Source organism: Chelon labrosus, assembly GCF_963514085.1.
Source record: "Chelon labrosus genome assembly, chromosome: 6".
NCBI classification, from domain to species: domain Eukaryota; kingdom Metazoa; phylum Chordata; class Actinopteri; order Mugiliformes; family Mugilidae; genus Chelon; species Chelon labrosus.
In genome coordinates this window covers 4529815-4543793 of record NC_140342.1, presented here as the reverse complement: position 1 = coordinate 4543793, position 13979 = coordinate 4529815, and the positions used below count along the sequence as shown (strand labels likewise).

General features: G+C 39.8%; 1 protein-coding gene across 1 annotated transcript in view; it reads right to left on the bottom strand.

Moving 5' to 3' along the window:
* astn1 (astrotactin 1) overlaps positions 1-13979 on the bottom strand; it is a gene marked incomplete at its 5' end in the record, with an annotated part of 409253 nt that overhangs the window by 251979 nt on the left and 143295 nt on the right. The window contains 2 exons of the mRNA XM_084545838.1: positions 9608-9745; positions 13877-13951. Of these exons, the coding sequence (XP_084401964.1) occupies positions 9608-9745; positions 13877-13951 (213 nt within the window). The remainder of the gene's footprint in view (positions 1-9607; positions 9746-13876; positions 13952-13979) is intronic.

The window sequence follows — 13979 nt, the reverse complement described above, 5'->3', positions numbered from 1 at the left end:
TACAAAATGTTTAACTTGAGATGTAATAAAACCACACAATACTATCTTTCCCTTACACTTAAATAACCTTAGTTCATGTGCAATTTATCATATAGGTAATACCAAAGAAGTGTTCTATACACCAGTGTTTTTTGACGCTCTGGGCTATGGGCTCTATGTGTTTCCAACACAAATGTAATGGACCACAAGATTATGGAAGAAATAAAAAGGTTTAACATTTTCTTGTTGTTTTTCTGGGAATAGTATCACACTTGAGGTGTCAGAGGAGTTGACATGCACAGGAAAGAGACTGAATGAAATGCCAAAAGAGTACCAGCTGAGTAAAAGTCCAAAAGTAGTCCAAACAAAATGAATCCAATAAGAGATGAAACGAAACCTAAAAACCAAAAATCCCACAAACAAAGAGACACTAAGAACACTGGCGAGAAAACATCCACTCGGGGAGGCACGACAGACGGACTGACGAAGGCCAAAAGAAAAACGGAGGATTATGTACACCAAGGCTAAGGAGGCCCAGGCGAGACTAAAGTGGGACGAGCACACAAGGAGAAACCAATCATGAGAACACAAAGGAGGAAAACACAGACAGGAAGTAAAGCAAGACACGAAACACGAGGAATGAAACTTTCACAATAAAAACAGGAAACACAAAGAATCCCAGGGGAGAGAAAACACAAAGGAAACAAAACAGAAACACAGAAGAGTAACTTTACAAATGGAAACAGGGTGTAGTGAAACACAAAAGAAACCTTCACAGTGAAACAGATCAAGAAAGAACACACAATTTACAGAAACAGAAAAGCAAACTCATGCTACCTGTTGTATGAGTCGTCAAAATATCCCTTTTTGCAGCATAGTCGCCATTCACAGTGACTTGTTTTTAAGGTTTTTATGATAATATCAAGGTTTAACCAAATGTGCCATCTTTCCTAACTGCAACCAATGTGTCAACTGATCCTTGCAGTGTTTAGCATTCCAGTTGGAAGAGAGGCATAACTTCTTGTATTTTAAAGGAAGGTGGTTACTTACTTTCAACTGTTCTAATCAGAATATGAGTCTGAAAAAAAAGCATCTCTGAATGCAGTCGGATAGTCCTCCAACTGGAAGAGCAAAATGATTTTTTTTTTCCTTTTGGCTGTTCCTTTCAGGGGTAGCCACAGCGAATCATCTGCCTCCATCTCGCCCTGTCCAGCTCTAACCTCAGCATCCTTCGACCAATATATTCATTGTTCCTCCTCTGAACATGTCTAAACCATCTCAATCTAGCCTCTCTACCTTTATCTCAGCTGTCCCTCTAATGTACTCATTCCTGATCCTATCCATCTTGGTCACGCCCAGAAGAAAACCTCAACATCTTCAGCTCTGCTACCTCCAGCTCTTCCCAAAGCCACTGTCTCTAATACCATACATCCAACCAACCAAAATCGCTGGTCTTACCACTGTCCTGTAAACCTTTCCTTTCTTTCTCGCTGCTATTCTTCTGTCCATCGCTGCATAAAGACCCCAAAATTTTTCACTTTGATTGCCGGAGCATAATCAGTTATAAGTCAACAATCCCTAACAAAATGTTTTTGTGGGTGAGGTAGTTTGAATAGATTAGATTAGATTAGATTGGAAAGTCTTTATTGTCTCAATTTGGGCAATTTGATTTGCAACAGCAGTCAACAGCCAAATTCATACCACAAAACAGTACAATACAATACACAGAAACATAAATAGAAAGAATAATCAGGTGAGTTATCATCACCATATGTGTAGCCTACAGTGCGAGGACATGCCTAAAGCTTAATTAGAAACCCTACCGCTGAGGGAACAAATGATCTGAGATATCTGTTTGATTTGGCCCTCTTCGGGAAGGTATACCTCTTTCCAGGCAGCAAAAGTCGAAACTCAGCATACAGGGGGTGATGTGGGTCAGCTAAGATGACCTTTACCCTCTGAATGCCTCTTGCTTCATAAACACTGTCAAGTTGCCGCAGGCCAGTGCCAGTCATTTTTTGGCAAAGTTTGACAATACTCCCCAGACGATTTTTATTAGTGGTGCTAAGGTTCCCATACCACCAAATAATTGCAAAAGTTAGGACTGACTCAATAAAGGATAAATAAAACATGAAATGAAAGTGGGTTTTGGGACAGGTGCATTTTTTAGAAAATCGATCAGCATTTCTTTTTACTAACAGTTTACCTGTAAGCAGGAATTACTGCACCATTCAGTGAAATTGTCCATCACAGGGCCCTTCTTCCTGGTCCTGCAACAGGCTGACAATAACTGAATCCTCTGCAAACTTTACTTTATTTGTGACAGTCGTTCGTGTACAGCACAAAAAGTATAGGTGACAAGACACATCCTTGGGGTGAGCCTGTAGAGCATGTCATGGCATCAGACAGGGTGCCATTGCACGAGTTCTTCGTTACCTCATTGTCAGGAAGTCGACCAGCCAACATATAGTACCAGAGTCAAAGCCAGGTAGTTTGGACTGTCATCCAGGCTGCTTTTAACTAGCAAGCAATACGTTTTGGTCTCAAAGGACTGAATTTTATTGCTATTTATCCTATTTATTTAAAGGGACAAATATTAAGTACAGCGCTGTGATGAGTCATGAACTGTAGCCTCCTGAAAGTCATCGTGAACTCTACACCCTTACCTCACACCTCCCTCCATGAAAAATATGCTACTTCCTGCTGTCGCACCAAACTCTAGTAATGGACATAAAACACAATGAGTAATATGGATGTAACTGTTCAGCTATGTCTCTTTTTTCTTTTTTTTCACATTATGGTTGTACAGCACTGAATGTCAGTCTTTCTCTTTTCACTGGAACAGTGACACAGACAATCACTTTAACACTGTTGAGACATTTGAAATCAGCATGTTGCCTATGGCTTCTGTATATCACAGGCTAAAAATATGAATCTGTCCACTTTCATTACTGTTGCGAGAGCTCAAGTGGTTTTAACCAGCTGTGTTTTAACCAGCAATTTTAATTAGTCATACACTCAGCTGGAACCTGTAAAAGTGTGTCTTTACATCTCTTTCACCTTTAATTCACCTAAATAAAATAGTGATGTACAATGTGTTCAGAAATAGACACATATATTTTATTTTGACAATGAAGTCTTTCTTCATTTGCTTCCATGTGTCTCATACTCTGTTTTATCAGTTCAGCATAATGGGACAAATAAAATGGCTCTAAAAGTATATTTAAAAAAAAAAAAAAAAAAAACATTGTCTGAAAATTAATCCGTTCTCCCCCACTAATATACTAAGACAAAATAAAGAAAACACTATATGCTGTCTTTTAACTCCAACTGTACAATTCACAAACTGGTGCAGACCTTGATCTCGCACCGTCTGTCAGTCACACGAGTCAGTACGTCCATTTACAAGACGTACAGTACGTTCTTTGCTACAGATCATACCGTTTACAGCAATGCCTTTGTAAGATTATATTGCTAAACTGCAACCTTATTGTGCCTCTCCAATTCATGTATGAGCCAGTATGACATTGAAGGCAACAGCACAGGTTCAACATGCTTTTAATTATGTGCACTATATGTATCTGTATTTTGTATCTAAGCAACCGTGAGTATGTAGGTTGGCTTCTGCACTGATCATTACGTTGCTGCTGCTCCCAACAGGATTACAGTAATCGGCAGTAACAGTACATAAATATTTGATTATAAGATAAGTGTCACACAGTAGATTTTATATTGATCAGCGTGATCAGTTTTAAACATATTACACTACAGACTGAGTAGACATTTTATTTCCCACCAGACATACAATATGTTACATCTGTTATTTGTGTGGATGATACTAAAGTCACAGAACTGACATGATATCATTGTCTCTGACACCTTTGTCCACTTGACAACAGTTGTGAAGAATGCTGGTTGCTACTTTAAATATTACTTAAAAAATATTACTTGAAAGTCCAACTGAAAGAGGATCTGATCATATTAAAACGGTGAAATGTTGTCTTAAAATAACTACCTTAAGGCAGCAGTTATGTTACTGTTACTCCGTCCGATACACCCTGGACAGGTCACCAGTCTATCACAGAGAGACAGACAGCCACACTCACACCTACGGCCAATTTAGAAACACCAATTAACCCAACGTGCATGTCTTTGGACAGTGGGAGAAAACTCACGCGCACACAGGGAGTGTCTGCTTAGGGGAGGAATCAGCACCACACTGTGCCGCCCAAACTCCATACACTATAACTAAAATATATGCACATCAGAAACAAGTCATAGTATGACAGTATAACACATTGAATATTTTCTTTTTTGTAATGAAACATTCTGTATATACTCACAGCACCAGCAAATACAGAAACACGATGCAAGTTGCAACAACAGCAATGGGAGTGTTTCCAGGGGACCCCAGAAAGGGTCTGGAGTCACAACGCTTTCAACTACAAGGGCTTCCTGGCCAGCTGTGGTGCCTTGGAAACATTTCTCTAGCATGTGTTGTCAAATACTTTGTCAAAAGATTTTTTATTTTTTTTTGGCTTTTGGCTTTTGTCAGTTTGCATGTCTTTTCTTACACAGGGTGTCATTGAGTTCTCTCAGTTACTGTACATGTCACTTCAGTTAATCTACATGCCTGCCCTACCAGTCATGCATGTACCTTCCTTCCTGCTGCTGTGCTGCTATACAACCAAGCCTGCTGCCAGTAGACCACAAATGTAGAACTACTGTTCTATTTAAATAGTCATTCTTGTTATTTATTCAATGTTTTTACCTTTCCATATGCTGCAGTAACATGGCACGTATCCCCACTGTGGGATGAATTAAAGGATTATGTTATCTTATATCTGTACAGATATTCATGGTCCTCACCTTACAGGGTGAAGCCTATGGTGTCTTCTGATTTTCTCCACATTGGGTCATCAGGTGGGTATATTCTTTCATAAATGTGCCATCTTTTTTTAAGCCCATTATTTCAGATAGCGACATTGCCAGAGGGCTAAACTGTCAATGCTGTCGACCCAGTGGGTCAATTCTAAAGTGGTAATGCAAAAATTCCTCACACACTTGTAGCATATGATAACCACACTAGACACATTCACGCCATATGAATAGTCTTGCCGACTCAATAATAAGGGGCTGGAGGACATATAATGCCTACAGGGTAAGAAACTTAACACATCGTTTTCAGAAATTACCCTATAACAAATCATATGCATAGTCTGCTGGAGCAATCGGGCACCGAAACTGCTGTTGAACTACTTCACATCTCAGTCATCCAAGTACTTGAAATTAGCCACTAGCTGGGGAAGAAGCTAAACATCTCCTTGACTTTCTACACGCTAATGAGAAGAAATTATGGGAATGTTTGTTTAATTTCACCTGACCTTATCTTCACAGGGCAAATACCCGTCAGTAAATTAGGGCAGCATCCGACACTGTTGTGCACGCTAACTTGTTAACGGTGCATGTTCCAGCGCAACCTAAGAGACAATCTCTTCTCCGCAAACTAACCCCATCCTGGCAGACTTTATCCAGCAACATAATCCTGTCAGACCAGCTGAAGTCACGCCAACTCTCTTGTTGATTCATAATGCTGCAGATGACTGAGCGAAGTAGGTTAAGCAACAAGCTAATTGTACCGGTCTGTCCTTCTGGGATTATGACTTGATGCTAGCTGCAATCTTCAAGTAAGGTCTAGAGGAATATCTGGCCCTCAGTCATCCAGGTCATGGTATACCCAAAAAACATTAAAGAAAGGAAAGGAAACTTGAAGAGACGAGATGTTTGGCCACTCATCCGAGTAGCTTCTTCAGTTCTTAGGGACCGGTGGTGAGTCGAGGTTTAAATAGGAACATCTGTGGGTGTAGCCCATCAGCAACTTGCTTGACTAGTGCCTGTTCACCACCAAATGCTGGCATGACTAGTGTCTGTGATTCAGGTGACCTCATTCTTTGGGCACATAATGTTGCTGAACCTAGACCTGAGCAACTGCAGCAACCCCAGATCACAGCACTACCCCCACAGGCTTGTGCAGTAGGCAATAGGCATGATGGGTGCATCACTTCATCTGCCTCTCTTCTTACCCTGATGTGATGGTTCCCCACTATCCTTCCAGTTTTTAATAATGCGTTGGACAGTTCTTAACCAAATTTTAGTAGTTTCTTCAATCTCCTTAGACGTTTTCTCTGCTTGATGCATGCCAATGATTTGACCCTTCTCAAACAGACTAACATCTTTTCCACGACCACAGGGTGTCTTTAGACGTGGTTGTTTGAGAAATGAGAAGCTACTCATTGCATCAGTTTTGGTTAAATAACTTGTTGCCAGCTGAAAGATAATCTCCTATGCAGTAATTATCCAATAGGAGGCTCATACCAATCTGCTTAGTCCAGGTGGCGACTTTTTTTTGGCCGAGCAGTGTATTTAATCAGATTATTTAATTAAATTTTAGAGAAGTAATTTAGAAATGTCAGCAATATATAGACATGAGAATATAGAAATCATAATTTGATTATTCATGAGTGAAAAGTCTTTTTTGTCTTTGTACTTGCATCATACTTGCATGATTTGCATTACAATTTGCAGCATCTTATTGATGATGACCCTAGTGCAATTAAATACCACACCACTACAGCCGCATTTCACTAGTTATGCTACGCATTTTTAAATGGTTAGCATTTGGGATAAGAATGGTTAACACTACACGAAACAAAACAAAACACCAAAAACACACAAAGCAGAGAAACGACACATGACTTGCTGTACTATCAGGCTGGACGTGATGTTTGCTTGATCAATATGGTCAGTTTTACACCGAAGAAAAATGCGTCCATTGTGTTTCACATGTCATTTAGCTGTCGGAAATCCGTCTGGATCTTGTAAATCAAAACCTGGGGGACAAGAGTGAAGTGGTGTCGATTGATCTGACCTAAGGCGGTTTCAGTTTCGGTAGTTTCAGGGGGAGAGGAGGATCTTGGCTTGGTTTGTTTTATTCATGATATTCATAAATGTCAATATGTATATTCAGCCTCCTTACCACCCCCACCCTCTATTTACACTAGTTGGTTATTTCACCTGCTGGTTAGCTACTTAAAACCTGATGCAATATGCAAATATTTTTTGTACCATGACGTATTTTTTATATAGTTTCTCTTGTCTACCTTATTCTATTTTTTGTGTCTTTCTGTATCTTGCACTGTTATTCCCTGCCGCTGTAACACCCTAATTTCCCCACGGGGATAAATAAAGTCCTATCTTATCTTATCTCATCTTCTCTTCCCTTATCTTATCTGATCTTATCTTAGTGCCCGTTCTTCTCGCTGTGATACAAGCTCTTCTGTGCCATTACAAATACCACTAACTGTATACCTTATCCAATATACCTATTTTACAGTACTTCTTTTTAAACATGAATGAAACAGCAGCAGGTTAATCCAAGAACAGGTTTTTTTTTTTTTCCCATTTGTGTTGCTGGAACTGTTACACAAACTTCTAAAATTAACTTTCATTTCTTTTCTTTCAGCTTTAAGCAACTCTGTCATTTCCTTTGCACTGCATTTTGAGAGAACTTTGTCCATCGAGAACGCTCAAAAATCAACACACAGCATATCTGTAGCGTAACATGGCAAAGGATATCATGTATGAAAGTGACTTAAAATGTCTAATGAGTCTAAACACAAGATACAAACTATTGCAAAAATGAATTGCTTGTGCCCAGCATAAGAGTTTAGTGTTTCACTGCTATGCTACAGATGAAAGATGTACTGAGAGAGCATGCATGAACTCAGAAGAATCCACTGTTCATTTCATTTTCATAATCATCAAGTTTCCGAGTCAAACCTTCGGTTATTATTGACACGCTCTCATTGTTATAGAGCATAGGTTTCACACACACGGTCTAATCTGGCCCTCAGCGTGAATTTGTAAAGTGTTACATACATAGAAGACAGCAAATTTTCAATGAAAATAACGGCTATTCCTAATTTGTCCACTGTTTTAGAAAGCACAACTCTGAGACCCATGACTAAACAGCAGACAGCAATGTGCCCAAATTGCACCTATTTTTCTTCTTTCTTTTAAAGGATAGTTAATTAAATGTAATGTATTGTCCTGATGTTCTTGTTCTTCTTTGCACTAAAACAAATGGAAAAAGTCCGGAGTTGTCGTTACTTTTAGGCAGTGTTGGGCAAGTTACTTTTAAAAAGTAATTAATTATAGTTATTAGTTACTTCTCCCAAAAAGTAACTGAGTTAGTAACTGAATTACTCCACTATAAAAGTAACTAGTTACCAGGGAAAGTAAATATATGTTTAAATACGTCTAAGAATTAGATTTTTTTCTGAGCGTAATGTACACTTCACGTGTACGTCCTTGCCTTTTACCTCAATGAGGTTAAACTAGTGCCTATACTTCACCTTGAAAACAGCAACTTTACCTCTGAATGCACCAATCTCTCAATTGCTGCAGGCTATCTCTGATAGTTTGTGTGATACTGCTATGCGCGCATTTGTGTGTAAACAACACCCGCCCAACTGAACACTGCCCTGCCGCTGACTGGCTTACCATGAAACATTACCCCCCCCAGCCCACCCAGAGGGGAAAAAAAACACCTTCGCAGCTCTTGTGGCTGGATGACGGCGCAACGTAACGCACCACATTTCAGTGTAACGGCGTTGTAACGAAGAAAATAGTAATTAATTTGATTACTCGTTACTGAAAAAAATAACACTGTTAGTAACGCCGTTTATTTTAACGCCGTTATTCCCATCACTGCTTATAGGCTAATATTCTGTTACGTTACTGGTCTGGCCCGTTTGACATCAAATTGGGTTGTAGGTGGCCCCCAAACTAAAATGAGTTGGACACCTCTGTTATACAAATTTGGTTCAAACAACAGCACCAACCTTAAGCCCCACCCTGCTGCTAGCAAAGCAACATGGCTAAACTATTCTGCGGCGTCACCACTGTCAGCCGGGTTCAGTCTAACACTGCAGCATTACTTCGGCTCAGTTACGGCCCTCTCTGCAGCGCAGACCCAAGCACACTCATTGCACACACAGCCGATTGGAGTTATGAACCATTTAACAATCAAAATGCTCCTCATGGCATTGATTTGCCAAGCAATTCTTTTTATTCATTCTTTTTTTTTTTTTTTTTTTTTTTTAACAGTTTTTCTGCTTCTTCATAATTGATTTTTTTTCGGGGGGTAGATCTTACAGCGTTATTACCCTCTGAATCATGACCGCTAAGACCTCTGCATCAGCCTCACGGGGCTGATTAAACCTCGCTGCAACAATGGTAAATGAAAAAGAGCGCATGCTGATTAAGTGAGAATACAGAACAGCGAGAGTCAGAGAGACAACAGCTATGTTCCAGACGATGACGGGTGAAGAAGATGGTCCTGAGAGATAAAGCTTCATCTTAAACAATAAATCAGAGTGGACAAAAAAAGTCCCAGTAACACTTTAACGCAGCAATGACAAGAAACTTTCACAGGTAATGTTTGGTGCAGTGGTCAGCAAAATCCCACCATACTCCGCCGCGTCATGAAACTTTTTATTTCTTAAAGCTAAAAGAATGTCTCTAAGAGCAACACTGAGGAAAAGTGGGGCCAGTAATTGTCTCTTACCTCACATCTACCGCATCCTCCATGACTGTCATGTCCGTCTTGCATTTGGCTGACGGGTTGATGGCGAGCTCCGCAGGGGGGATGACAAAGCTTTTACTCAGAGGCAGCCACATACCTTCTCCTAAGGTGTACGTGAACCTGTACGAGGACGGGAAGACAAGTAAGGTTACAGAGTTGGTCTTTTTGAGAGTGAAAGAGTGTCTGAAAACAAGCTGAAGACATAAGGCAGAACAGATCAAGTACAGATTAAACATTAAGACTGCTTTGTAGAGCTTTTGTCCCCTCCTTTCTGGCGGTGAGAATAACTACACAATAATTGCACTCTTCAGAATTGAAGAAGCCACTTGGATGAATGGTAAAACTTCTTCAAGAAACCTGAAAAAAAGTCCAGTTTCTTATTTTAAGCTTTGGATGACAGAATATTCACGGACACCTCTGATATATGCCTATAGTCTGCAATCACTCTGTCTCTCTGCAGTCAATTGTTTTATTTCAAGTGCATCTTTCTGAATGCCAAATTTCTTTTTTTTTTATCTGAAACATCCAAAACTTTTCTTGGGCACTTTCTTCAATTTCATTCTTCCAGAGATGGTGAAGTCATAGTACCTTAGTTACATGCGTAACCAACGTTTCATTTTTGTTGGTAACATTTTCTACCATCCTTGTGGCTGTAACCAGCTTTATCTCCATCACTCCATCTCATCACTGCAGTTGGTTGGTTGGATTTACCTGGTGCTTATAAGCTTAATCAGGTTTGTGTGAAACTAAATGGGCAACAGCTTGCATAGTTTTGTGATTAATTTCCTTGCTTGTTATATCTCAGGCTTTAGAGTTTGCATTTATGTTTTTATTTGATGGGCTTTATTGTGGTGTTTGGTTTTACGCATTAATGTTCTCAATTTGAGACAATTTTCAACTATGGGAGACATTAAGACAGTAAACTAATCCTGACATTGACTAATGGTCAAACATAAACTATATTGAATGCAGCAGGGTGGAGATGTTGCCTAGTGGTCAGAGGAGTAGACTCAGGACTGCAGATCTCTGGTTTGAATCCCCTGCACATCTTAAATAAGAAAAACTGCTCTCTGGGGTCTCCAGGGTTTGTTGAGAGGATCTCTGTATCAATACTTAGGTTATTATTACTCCATTTGTATTAAGCACAAACAAGCTTTTTATTTAGTTGCATGTCGGGTTGAACTTCAGTTCAGTTCTGGACCAAAGCATATTGTTAAACCAAAATAAATATCTAAAATGAAGGCTCTGCAGGGCTACGGGGAGTTTGTGATTGAAGTTTGATTAAATATCTAAAGGTTAAGTTGAACTGAACGTGCAGCGGAGTACAACCAGATTTTTAGTTCATCTGTGTATAATTAACGCTCTGGAAACCTTGCACCCTGACCTATCCATAATGCAACCTGAAAGTATCTTTCATTAGAGCCTCCCTCTCTTATTAAAGTCTTTCAACTAGCAAATCAAGGTAACCCTTGTAAGATATGAGGGATGCGTTTCCCACATCATCAACACTCAACTTCCATGTATTATCAAAATGGCTACTTTTCAAGGATGATTTGTTTTTTTTCCACTGTCTCACTGAATCCGAATAACGCCATCAAGCCGGTTATTTATTTTACCTTTAAGCAAAGTTATCCTTTTTGCATAACTCTTTCTCAAACAGAAGGACACTGTGTGTTAATGGACGCGATGCATACGGAATGAGGAGCTCTGGCAAGAAAAAGGGCCAACAAGAGATACCCCTGGGATGAAGCATAGCTATAAATCTGGAAAGAACAGATGTCTGGACCAAGGGCTTTAAAACAATTCTTTATTTGTGAGTCAAAGAATATCATCAATCTTATACTCTGCAAATACTTCCAACTTTGAGTTAAACCATGCACACTCATTAGCATCAAATGCACTGATGAATAATGCATGCACACTTGTAATACAAAATAAGGGGACTTATTGTATGGATTAAATAGTTACGCATGTTTTATGCAGACTACAAATATATCCTCATTTATGATGCATTTCATATCTTAGCATACGAAAAAGGCATTGAATTGAGGGAACTGCATGCATTAGCTGTCACTTCCAGAGCAAAGTGATTTAACCACTAAATTGAAACATTCAATGACATCCACCCAATTCACTCCCTTTGTTTCAAAGCCAAATTTGAGTGGATCAAAGTGTTGCATTTACTATAAAACACTGGGTTCCAGGAAGTTATTGTATAGCAGAAGTCCATTAAAATGGTAATATTTTCATATTAGCTCTCAGGGAGCTGTTGCCACCTCTCATTTCACCAGCTCTTTGGGGACTGTGTACAGCAGGAGTGCGGAAATTCCCTGTGATGCAGTGTGACGTATGTGGGTGACCACGGGACAAATTAGCAGCCACTTAACGAGCACAGCTTTATAATGGACAACTGGGGACTTGTGTGCTGCTGTATGACTTATTTGGTTCACCCTAAGAGAAACTGGAGGTGGAAAACACTAAGAGCCCTCATGAGAAAACAGTTGTTCAGTGGAAAACATGTCTGCAGTCCTCTGAGGATCTCCCGACGCTTAATCCTGCATGAATCGTCAACGGCGCGCATGTGAATGCTGACTCTCAGCATTTATCTCCTTCAACAGCACAGAATTTTGCATGCCTCCTCAGAGTTTGCTTAGTTTCATTGTACACTGTGATTTTAATAGCCTCATTTACATCTGTGTTTAATGGTAATAGAGTATCTGCTTAAGCAAACAAGATGATGGCCGCACGGCTCTCTGAGCGCTTGCTGAAATTCAAGGTTTGGGCTTTTTTTTTCAGCGTCTGGAGCGAACAGGGTTGTTTGTTGAGGTTCAAAGGCAGAGACTGAAACGTTTAAATTAGGATGGATGACTGGGTGGAAGCAGTCTGAGGACAACGAGATTTTTAACAGCGTGGCTGTTCAGAAGGAAAGGGCCTTATTGCAGAACACACACTAGCGGGGTAGGCAATGTATCAAAGCAGTTCCTGGAGATACTGGTGTGATTCCAACCTCCTCTATCTGTTCCCAACTTAGTGCCACTACAGATGTCCACATGAGCTGACAGCATGTTGCTAACTTTGTTTGATGGTTGGTGTCCGGAATATACGGTACAGCTTGTTTACCGCTGCATTTTGCAGTATTAAGTAAAAACAGACAACTTATAACGGGAGAAAAACACATTTCCCTGGACCGTGTTTTTATATCAAGGACTGCCAATTTTATTTTTGCTCTTACGGCCCTGATCAGCCTGGTTTTCTGCATCAACGTATACTATTTAGTTAGCAACTAGCTAATGAACATCTGGGAGCATTTGGCAGCTACACATCCAGGTGCTTCCTTCAAGATTTGACACAAACACATTCAAACGGACAATACCGCTGTGCTTCTGGATCTGGGCAAAGGTTTGCCAACACACTTTATGAGGCGAAAATATGTAAATGTCGTCTTTATAGCTTAATGTGATGCTCTCAATTAGCCACAAGATTCATTCTCTTTTGAGATGGGAACTGGAAATATTAATTTAAATAAATGTCTGTTAATTAAATCTGTTAAATTAATCTTTTGTCAAGAGAGATAAAACAAATGAGACTGAGCCTATTTCACAATGATATTACTGTGATATTTATATATTTTAAGTGTTCAGAAACTGTGTGTCTCTGGCATATGTTAATATAATCTCTATGAACAGATATCTAAATATGAACACAGACTTGAATTGTCATCAGTCAATAACTGTGTTCAGGGATTGCTGAAGATGAATGAACTGTATCTGACTCACAAAGAAAGGCCTCAGTCGGCCTGGATTCGAACCCGGAACCTTCTTGCTGTGAGGTATCAGTGCTAACCACCACACCACTGTGCCGCCCCGAATTTAAACTTTTTTTTATTATAATAAAAATATTATAATGCAGAGCTTCAAGTAATTATTGTTAGAAATTAATTGGGCTCCCACGGCCAGCTGAATTATCTTATCCAATTAATTTCACAGACATGCAGTGTTAAGATTATCTTAAAATTGATTCTCAACAGCAGAAGAGGCTGATTGTGTGCCTTGATGAAAATCTAACCTATCACCTTTAAAAATAAGTCTGCGCTACAAAAGCATCCTGCAGCCAGAGCTTACACTCCGCCCATAATCATAAGGGAGAGAGACTATCAAAGCTAGCCAAGCAGAATTCTAACTAGTTATTTGACTGCGGCACCGCGGAAAAAGGTAGTCGGATAAAACAAAGTTTTGTGAAGTTTCCCCTTACCTGAAAATACGATCAGAGGGTTGTTCTCCCATCACAAGATCAAAACCGCGCTGGAAGATGGTGTAAGGCCAGGGACTGCAAAAAAGAATAGATCAGACGAACA